Below are 15,669 nucleotides of genomic sequence, written 5' to 3' on the forward strand. Positions count from 1 at the left end.
TTAAACTAATAAACTATTGTAAAAAAAAATAGTGAAATCTACCGCAGCGCATGGGTATCATAACATGGTCTTGAACATTTGACGTCAAAACATATATTCTATTGTCTCCATTAAAATAAGAAATTATTCTTTTGTAGGAGCAAGTTAATTAAGTGAAGCGCGCAATGTCAGATCACAGCCAAAATTGGTAATAATCATTAATGTATCAAATTAAATTAAATCTGTCAAATATGAACCGTTTAAGTTTATGATTGATAAATCACACTTATGAATGTCTTCACGATTCTTAATTTGGTTGGAAATTTGTATAAATGATCTACTCATAAAATATATGTAAATTGAATAGTTAAGATGAAAAGATAAGATAAAAAGGTGGATAATCCGAAAAGTCCTCAATTTAAGAGTCCTCATTAGAAGGGTCTCCTAATTAAGGTTAAGTCGCATTCTTACTTGATTTTAAGAAATTATAAGAATTGCCATATTCTCATACTTTGAATATTATAACTCTGAATATCCTAATTAAACAAAAGGTTTGGCCAAACCAAATGTGATGCTGGGGTGTTTTTATAGCCATGTGAGTTGTGTGCGCACTTAATTTTACTCCCACAAGTACTCATCAAGCAAGTGAAGCCTTCAATCCTGTTGGCACTAGTGGCTCTATGTTATGGAGCTTTCAGCATATTACTGAAATTTACTGGTTTTTGGAGTATCAGAAGCATGTGCTTAGAGACCATTAGGCATTTAGGCTTATACATATCCATCTTTCATAACATCATGGATGTTCAGTTCAATTAGGGCAGGGACAGCCAAACAAATAGTTAGCTGGCTCTTGTTCAATCTTTGGCTATCAGTTCATTTAATTATGCTGAATACTTTGATATATTGTTTTTTTTTTGGCAAGGAGATGTAAGTGATTGTACATATTTTTATTTCAGAGAGATAACAATAGGGTTATATTCACATTTCATCTATGGGAACCCCGGTGACAAGTAAACTTAAAGAGGTACTGTGATATAGGCGTGCTAATAACAAAACAGTGACACGATCCGCCTTAAAATATACCATAATATCGAGACAGATCGTGTGGGGACCATTATCAAATGAGATATATCAAAACTTTCGGCATAGTCTACCCTGAAAGTAGCCAATCCTACATGCATAAAAAGACACTCCCAATATCTCAAATCCAACCTCAACACATGGAGCCTCCGTGCTCCCTATAATTTCACAACCTCCACAAACACAAATCATGAATATAATTTAAAATGCCTGACGAAGAATGCAATGTTCGTTACCTAATCTCATTGGACCCCTGAAGCTCATAGCTTGTTTTATTCTGCAACCGCCCAATCCATTAAGACAACGGGTCAAAACAATCATACAACATTCTATAAACACCGAATTGTGTAAAATTATACTTATAACGATGTCCACTCGGGAAGTAAACACGAAACCATACGACACTCGGCGAGTCACTAGTCATCTACTTTCTAATCTCTATCGGGAGTTTGCTAGTACATCCCCTCTCTTCAGTTCTGCTGGTTCATCCCATTTCTTCCGGTTCCCCGGTTCATCCCTCTCTTCTGGTTCTCCTCACTCAACTCAAAATATCAGACACCAGCCCCAAAACATAACCTCGAGTCTCACTCGTAAACAATATACAGTCACCGTCCCAGACATAACATCAACCAAACACAAAAGCATCAACATATTCATAATTAATTAACTAAACGTTTAAACACACCATTCCCCTAGTACGCTGTGGATACTACTATGATCACTCAACTTGAGTTTACGCTCTGAAACCTAAGTTAGATCATTAAAGAACGATAGATATTTTATCATAAAGGTGGCTCCACCTAAACTTTGTTCGGGCTGCCTACGTAGCATTTTGAAATGGATCAAGCCACTCGTAGTTCAACTATTCATCATAACAACGCAACCTTATAACCATTCTGATTCGTATCACAAACAAAGCATCACAACCGACACACACACAATTAATATCATAACCATCACCCATCAAACACACTACACTACATCCACTATCGATCACGACAATCACATCACAGCCAACAATAAATGAAACCCAAAACCTACGGCAGTAACACATTATTCTTTATAACGATAATCTAAATCCAAAACCTCATACGATTACCAAATTCAACAGCTAAGACATCGATAAGTTCGTATCAACATATATTACATGATGGAGTGACTCACTAACTCATAAATGGTAGCACGCACCACCATAGTGGCTGTGCGTGGGACCCACGTGCCACCACTCTCCAACCTCTCCAAATCAACTCGACTCCAACATGAAAGTTATAAATCACAAGAAAACAAACATTTTTCTTAACGACGTCGAAGCCAGATCGGCCCGGAAGTGACCGGAAAACATTGTTCAATCTCAAAACAGTGCACCGATTGCAAAATCACGATCTAGCTCGATTCGTCGCCCAACTCCAATCATGCCCAGAATGAAGAATCACGTAGATTGGTAGTAATCCAGAGCTCCGAAGTGGCCGGAAAACGCCGACTGCAGCGTTGACCTTCGGCTGAAACCTTGCGACGGTGACTACGCCATTGTACGACGGTCGGCGCAGTGTGAGCCAGGTATGAATCGACGGGAAAATGACGAGACGGTTCGAATGAAACTGGTGGCGCGTCGATCGGTGGCCGGACGACGGAGATCAGCACCGGAGACGAAAACGAGGTCAGGATGAACAATACCCACCCGATTTCAAATTTTTGAATTTCCCATTTTTCTGTCTTTAAACCCACTATTTATATTATTTAAAAAAAAAACCTAAAACACTTCTTGATTCGTACGTTTTCATACGAACTCCGATTTAAGTGTGCCACGTGTCCACGAATTCTTATCGACGAAGTTTTCTAGAAAAACTTAGGTATCAAAAAGTCAACTTTTAGAGTTGTTACATTTAACGACGCTCTATTTACAAAAAGGTTCGGGCGTATCAAAAAGGGTGTGAGAGTGTGAATTACACGACCCCAAAACTAAAAAGTTGTTTTATTATGTAACTAATTCATATATGCATATAACAGTATGGTCCAGTCCAAAGCTCAATCATTTTTTCGAAACGAAAAGGGAAATTATAAGGAGAGATTTTTAGAGAAATTAACTTCAAAGAGGTCAAAATTAATAGTTACCGTCACACTATAAGGAAGGAAAAGATGATTTTTTAGAAGGGAGTAGACGCTTGTTGACCAAAGATTGTGAGAGCATTTGCCACAAAATTAGCGTCACAAAAAACATGAGCAAATAGTGGATCTCCTCAAACTCCTAAGTAATTCTTTTGTTAATTCAAGCATCATGTGTTGGTTACTTCTATCCAAGGTTCTAAAAATCCTCGCCTAGGCCCGATTAGTCTCCGCTTAGGCGCTAGGCGGTCGCACATCGCCCGATTATGTCATAATCCCCAAAGCTAGGAGGGAAATTGAAAGTTGGCCGACTAGTCCACCTAATCGATCGACTAAGTTGCTTAATCAGCACTTAGACGGCTTGAGTTTGAATTTTTTCAGGCATACGCTTGGAAAATCAAAATCACAATGCTTTTTAATTTCTAAAATCTCACAGTACTATTGTTGTGGAATATTATACATTTTGAGTATTTTCACTATATTTGAATATTATAATACTAGTTATATTCATAGTTAAAAATAAAAAACCGTATAGTCCCCGCCTAGTTCTCTAGGTGGAGTAGGCGCTAGTCCCCAACTTTTCGCCCGACTAGCGTCAAGTGTTTTTTAGAACCATGTTTCTATCTGGATCAAATCCTTATATAGTCTTCCCGATTTGCAGCTAAGTACATCTCTGGAGCTCGGTCGATCATAAAAGTTTGGGTCATTTGACACTTTGGAGTCTTATATTAAAAAACCATTACATTAGTTCCTCGTGAATCGTGATTAATCTCCGACTGATTCTTAGTACCATAGTCTATAACATCTTTTACTCCTCTGTTATAGCAACGAAACATTAGTGATTGGTTACTCATTTATTTTATTTTATTTTTCAAAACAAGACTGGTGCGACTGCTATTAGTCCTGATTGAAGAATCCCATATTACTCGATAGACATAAAAAAAATTAGAAAAGATTTTTTAAAATCTAAATAATACCAAAAGTGCCTCAACTTTATTTACTTTGACATAGGGTGATATACCGGAAAAATAACTTTTTTTACCGATCGGCTCTGGGCTGCAGCGTTATCGACGCCCAATGCTGATAAGTCATAAGTCATAACTCTAACAAAAGCCAGCAGAAACGCGCAAGGTATACAAAGACACAGGAATTGAAGACATCTCTATTGGAGTTCCATTCTGCGAGTAGGCATCTAGCTATGATACTCGCAGTTCTATTCGCCAACTCTGAAGGGAACATCCTTGTTGAACGGTATGTGCAGATCCCCCCAACTCCTTTCTTTCTTCACTTCGGTTTCATTTGCCTTAGCTCGATCAGCTCGATGGTTTTTGCTTCTGTTTTCGGCTGCAATTTGCTGATCTTCGTATGACCTTATATGATTTGCCTAAGTTTTCGTAAATTGTTTTTTTAGCTTGGATCTGAAATGAGTTTTGGGTTACTTAGTTTTGCACTTTTGCATGACTTGTAATTTTGTGTGTGTATATGTTGAATTCGAATTGGGTTAGAATTAGTTTTGCCAAGTCTGTTGATAATTTTGGAATGGGTTTCCGAGGGAATCAATACAACCATAAAGGGAAAAACTTTTTCTATGATGCATGATCTTGTCAGAAGTGTAAAGATTAGTGAACAATATACAACTAATGAAGATCAGAGATTGCATATGTGGAAGACCTCATCTTTATGCATCAATGTATAATGTGTATGCAATTGCTATGTAATCTGCTGAAAAGGCAAATGCTAGGGCTATTTGGAGTTGATTGCTTTGGCAATGTTATGCACTTGATTTGCTACTTTTGGAAGCTTTCAGCTCAAGGTTCTTGATCCATATTGCAGATTCAATGGAGTTCCAGCTGAGGAAAGGCTGCATTGGCGATCTTTCTTAGTCAAACTAGGAGCTGAAAATCTTAAAGGTGTGAAGAATGAAGAACTCCTTGTTGCTTGCCACAAGTATGTATACTTGTTTCAGTTCGTGTCATGAGATCTATTTCTATTGTTAGATTGCCACAATTACTTTGTAATGTGCAGCTTCCTATAAAAGTATTTCCAAAACTCAGCTGAATCTGAATTCAGATTATGGTAGAATTGTTGTCTCTAGCTGGAGTCATTTTGGTTGTATTGCACGAGGTCCCCAATAACGTTCTGGAATATAATTAAGCATATTTTCTACAGATTGTAACTTTCTCTATAAATGGTTCCACCATGGCATAAAAATCTTCTGCAAGTTGTAATCTTTCACAGAAAATGTTTTATTTTGCAAGTGAATGTGAGTGGTATCATTTGCATTTCTCATCTGAAATTATCCGAATTTCAGGTCAGTTTACATTGTTTACACTGTGCTTGGGGATGTCAGCATCTATGTTGTGGGCAAGGACGAATATGATGAACTAGCCTGTAAGTATTTGTCAGCCAATTGAGAATGTTAGTTACATATTGAATATGTTCAAGTGAAAATAAAAAATGCATTGCACCCTTGTTTGAGATTAAGTGGTTTGCTAGCAATATTCACTTCCGTCCAATGGTTTTTCATGAGCAGTGTAATTAATTTAGTTGCAACTATCGGCATAAAATTTCCCATCATACTTGAACAGTGAGTGCCTTTTCTTGCCATGTATTAGCCCCTCTCTCTCCCTTCCTTTTCTTTTTCTTTAAACGGAAAGCTGACGCTCACTCAGTTAAGAAATACCAAATGATACTATTCTGCTGTGGTCTCTCTGTATTTGGTCTCACAGTAATTATTACTTTTTATAAGGAGATTCTGTGCCTCATTTCTTTGTTCTGTCATTTTAATTCTGGATGGTTTCTTGCTAGTGTCAGAGGTGATCTTCGTCATAACCTCCGCTGTAAAGGACGTAATCGGGAAACCTCCCACTGAGCGCCTTTTCCTGGACAAGTATGGAAAAATATGCTTGTGTCTGGATGAAATTGTTTGGAAGGTGAGGTGATGAATCAATTTTAAAGTCATTTAAACCATCAACAAAAAGTTCATGGAAATTGAAGTCCCTTTTTGTTTGTTCCTGGCTGACCATTATACTTGAAAGGACTGCCTTTGATGGTTTCTCCCCTACGGTGACTCTTAAAATGTCGTAAATGCCTTTGCTGGAGACATACGATTGTCAAACAAGAGATTTTTAACAGAAGGGAAACTCCCATTCTGGAAGTTCTACTTATTATTTCTTGTATTATCTTCATTTTTCTGGACTTCAGTTACTCCACAACAGTTCTGCCTTGCTGCTTGACATCTTGCAGATGTACAAGTTCCATGCCTTTTTCTTTGGGGCAACTAGTAGACTATTAAGTGTTCCATTTTTTGTTTCTTACATCTTGCTTTGTAGTATCGAGGTATAGTTTTCTTTTTGATGCTTATGTTGTTGACATTTGTTTTCCCATTGTTTTAAGGGATACCTGGAGAACACAGAAAAGGAGAGAATCAAGAGAATGATAAGGCTAAGGCCTCCAACTGAATTTTGATCAGATACTTTTGGCTGTAACCAGCGATTGGAGAATGGAAAAGAATCACATGGTCTGACGGACCAGAATGTATCACAGGAGTGTGTAGTATGTTTTTCAAGCTTTGGGAAGGCTTAGTTTTATCAGTTTAATGGAGAGATTTCGTGATTTTGTGTGAGACAGAAGCAATGTAGTAGTTTCCCGATTTCTATATTTCGAACAATGCCAATCTCATGTATTCTATGCCTGCTACAATGTCTGAAGCAACAGCCTTTTGTGGAGCATTACATATTACATTATTACATAACATTACCATACTTCTCTTATTTCATAAATCAGAATGGCCTTCCTAATTATCGCCTTCTCATAGAAGCGATGACCCTGAGAATGGTAAAGGATCCATGCATCATGTGAATCTCTTCCGTATTTCCTAGGGTTTTAAATAATTTAATGAGTTCACTAAATACTCTTTTACATAAAAAAGTATTTTTTGTAAGTAATACTGTATTAGGCTAAAAATGTAGTATATATTTCGAAATCCACACAAAACCCCAGGACAGTATTTCTGAAGCCAAAGCAGTTCTCCTCCTAGTTTCCTTCTCTTGTTCTTAAATCCTCGTATGAAACCCAGAACATCAACAACAGTTCTGAAACACATGATTCTATAGTCTAGTCTACGATTCTAAATAGTAATCAAATCAAAAGGCTTCGTCTTTGTTTGTCTTCAAATAGATCGCAGACTTGAAAACTCAGATTGCCCTCTTGTCTATTTATCAAACCCGCAGGAAAGAGGAAGCTGTTCGTTGCCGGTTTCTATTTATCAAACCCAATATCATTTTATTCCAAAGGTACTTTCTTTTTTCCCTTTCCCTTTTGTTTGGTTTCGGGTTGTTCTTAGGACTCTGATTATAATTTGTTTCAGCTTCAACACTATGAATCGTAACAGAGTTAGACATGATCACGTTTATACTGGTGTTTGAACTACTGAAGTGCAATCCACAGCACATTTTTGTATTTGTTAATCAGTTCTGAAGTCCCATTTTGTCATTTAGATATACGAGTTTCTTGGTTGTGATTATGCTTCTTATTTGTATAGTTTGTGCTTTGTAGATTTACTCTTTCTGCTCAGTTGTTTTAGATATCATCAATTATTTACACCCTCTTCGGAGTCTTAGGTGTTAGAAATGTATATGATTCTGAGTAAGTTATGACCTTATGATATTTTTGTTGATTCATCTGTATATCAGTAATATCACTTCCTCAAATAAATTCGCATAAAAGAGAATCAGGAGCTAGAGTTGGAAATGTGTAGTCGAACATCATAATTTTCTATATATTAATTTCGAACGTTTCTAATTTTCTATTCAGTCAAGACATCTAGATAGTCTCTTTTAAAAATTCAGAAGGGTTGCTACTGGCTACTTACATCTGTAATAGGTGATTTTATCCTCGTAGTATGTTTGATGAAATTGTCATTTTGTGCTTCATGCAAGAATATATGTGATATCCCTCACCCGAATTTGCAGCTCATTCTTGTTAATGGTCTTGAGTTGGTTTTATTTCATTGAATTCCATAATTTCTTATTTTGTGGTAATTTTCCTTTATATACATATATATATATATTGTGACTTTTACTTTTATTTTAGTTATTCTCTTTTTATTGTTACCTTTATCTCTGGGTATTTGGTTAAAGTGATAAGGGGATGATGGGGTGGTGAAAGTGGGGGAAAGGAGAAGAAGGGAGAAGAGGAGAAAGGGAAAAAAAGAAGAAGAATGAATGAGAAGGAAGAGTTGGGAAAGGAAGTGAGGAGAGGAGAGAGATGGAGAACGGGGAGAACATGAGAAGGAAAGAAAAGAAGAAGAAATAGGAAGCAGAAAGGGGAAAACTTTTATTTTGCGTAGAAGTTTCTTTTGAAGGGAAAGAACATCAGAAACAATAGAAGAGGAGAGAGAAAAATTGGTTTGGAAGTTGAAATCAGGAACTTGGGTTTGTGATCTGTTTCTTTAGGTCAGTGACTTGTATTTCCCGATTTTATATATCTGTTCTTGATTTATATATGTTTGTGATGTTTTTATTATCAATTGTTGATGATTCAGCTGGGTTGAAAACTCTCAATTACGCAAATTACTTGGAAATTAGACATGGGATAGTTCAAAATATATTTTCTAATGTAGTTTTTGCTTTCTTTTCGCTACTGTGAGCGGCTGTTCTATATTGCTATGATTTTTACTTTTACTTGGTTCATTCTTACCTTGGTAGATTGAAATGCTGGGGCATTTCTGTTATGATCCTACTATTTCTTGTTTTAGCGATTTCTATGGAAATTGGAGAAGTTTTTAGTATTAAATTGGTTGTACTGTTATATGCAATTGTTCTAGCCTATACCTTCTCGCTGGCAGAAGTAATTAGACCTATTGCTTTGTCCTTCAATTCCAGGTGACAAAGAGCTGGGTAAGATGTCTATTGTTTAATTGTCAATTACTTAAAGGTGGTTGCAGTCTTGGTATTTGGCAAGACCTTATTTCTGTGTTAACTATTTGTAGAATTTAAACCTAAAATTGATCGTCTTGTTATTTGGTTTGAATTCTACCTTTGGGTACTGTTGATGATTATATAATTTGGGTGCCAACTAGCAATGGATATTATATTAGTATTTCTGGTACACATTCTTATCCCTTGGAAGTCGGAGATTGAACACTTAGAAAAGCTTTTTTGTGCTCTTTTGGAAATTAGATGTCTGTCTTATCATGGTTTACCATTCTGTTCAGTATTCAAATTTGTCTTTTGGTATTCCAGCTTATTACCTTTTGGTAAATATGTGTGATTAGTGAGTGGTTTGCATTTGCGGGATATCGTGTGTTCTTACTTGGAGAAGGAATGGGCTGAGTCAAGTTGGGAGAAAGATTACCGTTGTTAGTTTGTTCTTTTATTTTGTTGAAAACAAATTCTTTGTGGATGGTACTTGTATTCGGAGAACCTTCGTTTGTGTAGTCAGATACTGTGTTGCAATATCATTCTTACTTGTGTAATATGTAGTTCAAATTCAAAAATTGTTATTAACGATTCTTCAGTTCAATTTTTAGAGCTGGGCTGTTGTAATATATTCTTCCGGTTTACTTTTGTCAACATTTGATTATTTCAATCATTGTTTAAGTAGATCCTTGTTTCTCTTCTTTCAATAGGAATGAGCAGATTACAAATGTCTTCAGCCCTTAAACGGAAGCGCTTAGACTTGCAGTCTGAGTCTTTGACGGAGCCTGAGAGCAAACTACTTGATGCCATCCGCAGCAAGACAGATATGGGAATGCCTGTACAAGACTTGAGGCGAGAAACAGGACTCCAGACCAATTTATTTACCAAGGCCATCAAGACACTTCAAACCAAACAACTGATAAAAGAGGTCAAAAACTTTGAAAACAAAACGAGGAAGCATTACATGGCTACAGAGTTTGAGCCCTCGAAGGAGATAACTGGTGGTGCTTGGTATGATAATGGACAGTTTGATAACGAGTTTATAAAGGTTGTAAAAAGAGAGCTGGTGAAGATCATTGATGTCCAGAAGATAGCTACCTTGGAGCAAATTTCACACGCAATTAGTGTGAAAAAGTTTTTAACTGTTAACTTAACCGCACAGGAACTGAAGCAGATTCTTGAGGCATTGGTTTTGGATAATGATGTCCTGAAGGTGGTGAGCACTGGGATGGGGGAGTTTATTGGTATTAAAACTGGGAAAGATTGCTACAAGCGCTGCAAGAGAGGTGCTAGAGGGGAACCTAACCTAGCAGCCATGGCTTCCATTCCATGCGGAGTCTGTCCACGCATTAATCAATGTACCCCAGATGGCATTATTTCCCCTACAACCTGTGAGTACTACAAAAAATGGCTGGACTTCTGAACTGGTGTGCTCTCAAAGCTTTCGAGGTTTTTCTTCTATGGCGTAAGACGTAGTTCAGCAGAAGCCTGGTGCCGGTCGCATTTCGCTTACGAATATATTTAGACCACATAATGTCTTTTTTTTTTGTGAGAACCTCTTTCTCCTTGTTTTGAATTTTAGTCCAGTTGAAATTCCAATGAAAGTTATAATCTTTATGAATCAACCTTCAGTTCAGTGAAGTAAATTTAACAGCAGAGTTAGGAGGAATCAGCAAATGTAGATAAGAAACTGTCACTTTCCTGCGCGACTTCTAGGCTACCCATTTTCTACCTTGCCCTATAATGTTGGAATAGTGCTTTTTAACAGTCTCAAAAAATGATTATGATCAATTGCCACTTTCTATCTAAATTCTTGATCAAAGTTTATGCTTAAAGCTCAAGTCTTAATGTGCCAAGTGCCAAGAAGACCAGCAACTGGAAAAAGGTGGAATGTATGCAGGTACACACGTTACAGATGGTGCGCTCATGCAGATTGTGACAAATAATAATGCCATTTATTTCTTTGGATCTCAGTAAACATTACTCTATCATCTTCCAGTTCTTTCCTACTTTGAATTTTAGTGAACCGAGGCTGCAGTAGCAGTGCTTTTCATAGTTAATGATCATTTGTTGGCAACATGACAAATAGGTAATCCATCTCATAATCAGATACTAAAACAAGTCAATTGTCTAATCTACCCTTGATGCTTGAGAGTTGAGACTCTGTGTGTGTTATATTTGGATTTTCCTCTCAAAATTTAGACGAATTGATAACTAGGAGCAAGGACAACAACAATGGAGGCCGCTGTGACTTTCTTGCTCTTCATCTTCTTCAGCACGATACAAGCAAGATCAATCACTCCACAGCCCCAAGCTGTCGAATCCTTCAAGGTCAACAATACCCAGGTACGGAAATTTCCTTAGTAAGCAATTCTGGGTGGAGAGATTCTACTGTGTCAACTGCGAAGGATTATATCCATGAATACTTGTTGACTATGAAATTTGCTGAAATTCGAAGGAGAAAAAAATTTCCTTCGGAAATAGATAATCTAGGGAATATCAGATCGATTCTTAATTTGGGATACAAATCACAAATCCCCCAGGTTCTATATTTCTTCTGCTGATAAGTGATCAGCTTGTGTTGATGTGGAAGGTTCACTACAACTCTATATATCTTTGTGTTAACAATTCATGTATGGATATGACTGGAGGAAATATTAAAATAGTTCTAATTTCTTAAGGTTAATTGATTTTCCTCTGCAGTATCTAAAGAAACTAATTCATATGATCATTATACATATATAGAATGCAGGAAGCTGTTCTTACACGGTATCCATCAAGACCAGCTGCTCTTCACCCCGATATACTCGAGATCAGATCAGTATTGCATTTGGTGATGCTTATGGCTATCAGGTTTTTCACTGACCTACATATTCGTATTGATTTTGGGAAATGTCAATGTTGTGAGGAAGTAGATTGTATAGTGTTCAGATACATAGATATGGTCGGAACCAATAGTTTAGCCAACAACATAACTTACTAGATATTCGATTTTATTGAACACTAGTGCAACAGTAACACCCACAGAATGAGATTCTTATTGTTTCTGCAGACTAGGCAACTCATGTATCTGTATTTTTCTTGATTAATCAGGTGTATGCACCTAGAATAGACAATCCACAATCGAGGGCATTCGAGAGTTGTTCAACTGACACATTTCAGATTACCGGTCCATGCACATACCAGGTTTGTTATGTGTATCTCTATAGGAGTGGATATGACGGGTGGTTAGTAGACTCAGTGACGATCTATGGTCATTATACAAAAGCAGCTACATTCTCTTACAATGCTTATATTCCCAGTGATATTTGGTTTGGATTTAATTTCTGTCATGGTGTTTCGGCATCATCCACTTCAAGTATGTAGGAAGACATGGAAATCCAGACATCAGAAATCTTGTGTGGCTTCTGGTTTGTAATGGTATTTAGAAAGTATATCAATAAAATGTTCATTGTATTAGGCCTTGATGGAAGTCATTAATAAAGTTTTCTGAATTACAAAGAATTCAAATGACCATGTCTCGTTTATCTTTTTTCTTTGGATGCCTAAATTTACCAGTTCTTTTGGTGTATTATAAGGGCAACTTCAATCGTAAGACTAATTCTAAGACCAAGTCTCAACACTTTGATACGGAACTATCTCGATTATTTTCTACATACACCGAGTTCTCAAGCAGTTATCCAATAAGCCTACTGAAATTATTTCAAAAGATTTGTTAAACGGATAAACTAAGATACGGAAGCATAGATCATTCTTCTGCTCAAAGACATTCTACAACTCCGGCTCGGGTACAATTGCCCTGATAAATGAATGTCAGTAGAAAACGATTAGCTTAATTGCAAATAAAACAGTAAGAGCTAGCTAGCTAACCTCAATTTTAATATACCAGTCACATTATGAACACTGCTGCAAACAAGAATGTAACGTCTACCATCGAATACATTATACATACATATTACAGGCTTTGATCAGTATGCTCGTTGGCATTAGTTAGCCTACAGAAAGATTGTAGAATTCTGGTAATGCATGAAACTGATCGAACTGATGCAAACCACATTGACAAATATATAAAAACCCAATGTCACAAATAGCAAATCAATTGATTCAGCAAAAGAGGAGATTAAAACAGCTCCTTTAATCACTTGGTCAATTCCATCGCGATGATACCAACATCTATTTACACAATTGATGATATCAAAACTCTTTCTTCATGCAGATGGTTGGTTCTGTAAAGCGTCAACGACTCATGGTAAAGAGCTTCATTGCATCTTATATGTAAATTTTATCCCCAACGGACAACGTACAGGGCCAAGCAATTAGCTAAGGGGAGCTGAGGACTGCGTCTTTGAGGAGAAGCTGAAACGGTGCGACAATGCCAGAAGTTGATCGCCTTCAGAGTTCAGAACTTCCCTCTATCTGAAGAATGAAGTAGTTTTCTTTACATCATTGGAGTCCGGATTCCAAGGACTCCAATCCCACAAGATTTCGAAGATCTCAACCCTTTGAAATTACACACGTACATATGCACGCATGTTTCTTCCTAATCCTAACCCTACATATATCGAGTGGGGGGAGCCGGATGTTTGTTAAATTTGTGCTTAAACTCTTCTAGCTTGTTTGAGCGGAATCGGAGATGAAGATGTTCAGTAGACAAAGCCTTTCAAGGAAGTTGATATTGATGCTCCGCAAGTCCCGAGCTTTCTTTACAAGAAAACTATATAAGTCAGAAGGAGGAGGAGGTTGGTTCGTGGAACTCCCAGATGACGTCATTCAACAGATTCTGCAGCAACTGCCGTTGTCAGATTATCTGAATTGCCGTAATGTATGCCCTTGTTGGCGAGCCGCAATTGACAGCAAGCGATGGCTTCCTGCTGCTCATCATGAATTCCCATGGCTTGTGACCAGTTCTATGCTCGGAAGAGACATGCTGGCATCCTACATCGAAACAGATGATGATGAAAACTTGCGTATTGTAAGCAATCGGAAAATTTGCAATCTAAAAGGAATGTATTATTGTGCTGGATCAATTGAGGGATGGCTGATCATAACGCAGAGAAGAACATATGATGAATATCGTTTCTTTTTCTGTAATCCAGTATCAGGTGCTCGAGTGAAGCTCCCATTAATCTGCGACACGTTCTTATTCCCCATGGTAAAAATGGTAGCCTCTTCAGTACCAAAGACAACAAAGTGTTATGTGACTTGCCTTCACTTAAAAGACATAGGTTGTTTGGCCTTCTGTACGCCGAGTGATAGATCGTGGACCTTGATTGAGCCCGGGGAAGCTTTAACATTCCGGGATATAGAAATACTTGATGGGAAATTATATGCGGTAGGGAGAAGAGAATTAGAGTTTGTGATGGTCTTTGACATCCATTTACACACCCATGCTTACTCATCAAAAATATTGGTTACTCTTCAGCCCGATGTTAGCAACATAGTTACAGCCTCTTACTTGGCAAAATGTTGTGAATCAAAGGACCTATTTATGATTTATCATAACGAAGGATCCAAAAAATTATTCCAAGTGCTGAAGCTGGAGTATAATAATGTTACTACTAGTCCTCAGTGGGTAGAGATTGCTGATCTTGGTGATCGGGCATTGTTTATCGACACCCACAACAGCAAATCTATCACTTGTTATGATAAAGCACTCGAAAGGAACTGTATCTACTTTGTTTTGTCGCAAGTAAATCTTGATAGAGATGAATTTACAGCCGGGGTGTTTTCATTGACAGATAAGAGCTTCAAACCTATAACTTTTCCCGGGCATCTTCCCCGTTATAAGTTTATGAATCAGAGTACTTGGTTCACACCAAATCCTTGTTAGCTAGCATATATATAAGAATTATTTCTTCTTTTTAATATTTTGTAAGAGTTATATTCCGATACACAGTAATCAAGTCTCTAATCAGAGGACAAGAGACGAGAGAAAACAAAACAAGGAAGCTATAGAAGAACAAAATTCACTAATTCCGGATGTGGTCTATATATGAGGATATTTGTAATAGTTCGTCTGGTGCTCGGGTTATAGGCAATATGTCCCCTCCGATGCAAACGTTTGATTCAATAAACGGAGTCTAAATGGCTCCAACCCTTTTAAAAAATGGAAAATACATCTTTAATGGATTGATAGTGTACCTTGGCATATAATTAGTATTCATATTATATGATTCCATATCAATTTGTGTTAGTTGTCTTACTTTTTTGGTCTACGTACATAATGACTTGTTCCTTACTTAGCTATACTCATTCATAGTCTCTGTATATTTTATTCCAGTGAATACGATGAATCATTCAAAATATACTTTATTATACAATGAGAGCGGGTCTTTTTTGAGTTGCGTCTCCAATATGTGAGATTGTGAGTTCCTCATATTTTCGCTTAGTCGAGTTTGTTCCCTTCTCATATTCCCATAAAAAAAGATTCTCCATATTAGTTATCATTTATCGCTACTTAAGTATTGATGTGGTCCTTGAGCTTCAATATATGAATTCATTCCACGTGCTAACCTATAAAGCAAAGTGGAGAGGAGAGCTCGCACATTAGAAAATTAACAAAATAAAATACAACTTATTAGAGGTT

At 37.1% G+C, this 15,669-nt stretch overlaps 4 protein-coding genes across 5 annotated transcripts; all 4 read left to right on the plus strand.

Annotated features, from left to right (window-relative positions):
• The first annotated feature begins 4,207 nt into the window (after positions 1 to 4,207).
• On the plus strand, positions 4,208 to 6,935 carry LOC126799395 (uncharacterized). Its single transcript, XM_050526593.1, has 5 exons — positions 4,208 to 4,413; positions 4,996 to 5,109; positions 5,474 to 5,553; positions 5,971 to 6,095; positions 6,559 to 6,935. Exons 1-5 carry the CDS (start codon positions 4,361 to 4,363, stop codon positions 6,628 to 6,630), a joined length of 444 nt encoding a protein of 147 aa, XP_050382550.1. The 5' UTR covers positions 4,208 to 4,360; the 3' UTR covers positions 6,631 to 6,935.
• Positions 6,936 to 7,188: 253 nt separating this feature from the next.
• On the plus strand, positions 7,189 to 10,740 carry LOC126798684 (uncharacterized). Of its 2 annotated transcripts, none has more exons than XM_050525713.1 (2): positions 7,189 to 7,457; positions 9,794 to 10,740. In XM_050525713.1, the coding sequence occupies exon 2, from the start codon at positions 9,796 to 9,798 to the stop codon at positions 10,504 to 10,506; it is 711 nt and encodes a 236-aa protein (XP_050381670.1). In that variant the 5' UTR covers positions 7,189 to 7,457; positions 9,794 to 9,795; the 3' UTR covers positions 10,507 to 10,740. The 2 variants fall into 2 exon arrangements, with proteins under 2 accessions (XP_050381670.1, XP_050381671.1); XM_050525714.1 differs by lacking the exon at positions 7,189 to 7,457 and adding an exon at positions 8,322 to 8,618.
• Positions 10,741 to 11,268: 528 nt separating this feature from the next.
• Positions 11,269 to 12,587, plus strand: LOC126799628 (embryo-specific protein ATS3B-like). The gene is made up of 3 exons (XM_050526865.1): positions 11,269 to 11,429; positions 11,829 to 11,936; positions 12,177 to 12,587. Exons 1-3 carry the CDS (start codon positions 11,319 to 11,321, stop codon positions 12,447 to 12,449), a joined length of 492 nt encoding a protein of 163 aa, XP_050382822.1. The 5' UTR covers positions 11,269 to 11,318; the 3' UTR covers positions 12,450 to 12,587.
• A 1,129-nt stretch (positions 12,588 to 13,716) lies between these two features.
• On the plus strand, positions 13,717 to 14,913 carry LOC126797095 (uncharacterized). Its single transcript, XM_050523774.1, has one exon. The coding sequence runs from the start codon at positions 13,717 to 13,719 to the stop codon at positions 14,911 to 14,913; it is 1,197 nt and encodes a 398-aa protein (XP_050379731.1).
• The last annotated feature ends 756 nt before the right edge of the window (positions 14,914 to 15,669 follow it).

The sequence above is a fragment of the Argentina anserina genome, chromosome 6 (assembly GCF_933775445.1).
Source record: "Argentina anserina chromosome 6, drPotAnse1.1, whole genome shotgun sequence".
In the NCBI taxonomy this organism is placed as follows: domain Eukaryota; kingdom Viridiplantae; phylum Streptophyta; class Magnoliopsida; order Rosales; family Rosaceae; genus Argentina; species Argentina anserina.

What these genes read in the sequence shown, in the direction of transcription:
- LOC126799628 (XM_050526865.1), top strand. Translation starts at nt 11,319, where the DNA reads ATGGAGGCCGCTGTGACTTTCTTGCTCTTCATCTTCTTCAGCACGATA. An exon ending in TCAAGGTCAACAATACCCAG is followed by an intron (nt 11,430 to 11,828) that starts GTACGGAAATTT and finishes ATACATATATAG; the next exon opens with AATGCAGGAAGCTGTTCTTA. An exon ending in GTGATGCTTATGGCTATCAG is followed by an intron (nt 11,937 to 12,176) that starts GTTTTTCACTGA and finishes TTGATTAATCAG; the next exon opens with GTGTATGCACCTAGAATAGA.
- LOC126799395 (XM_050526593.1), top strand. Translation starts at nt 4,361, where the DNA reads ATGATACTCGCAGTTCTATTCGCCAACTCTGAAGGGAACATCCTTGTT. An exon ending in CTCCTTGTTGCTTGCCACAA is followed by an intron (nt 5,110 to 5,473) that starts GTATGTATACTT and finishes TCCGAATTTCAG; the next exon opens with GTCAGTTTACATTGTTTACA. An exon ending in CGAATATGATGAACTAGCCT is followed by an intron (nt 5,554 to 5,970) that starts GTAAGTATTTGT and finishes GTTTCTTGCTAG; the next exon opens with TGTCAGAGGTGATCTTCGTC.
- LOC126798684 (XM_050525713.1), top strand. Translation starts at nt 9,796, where the DNA reads ATGAGCAGATTACAAATGTCTTCAGCCCTTAAACGGAAGCGCTTAGAC.
- LOC126797095 (XM_050523774.1), top strand. Translation starts at nt 13,717, where the DNA reads ATGAAGATGTTCAGTAGACAAAGCCTTTCAAGGAAGTTGATATTGATG.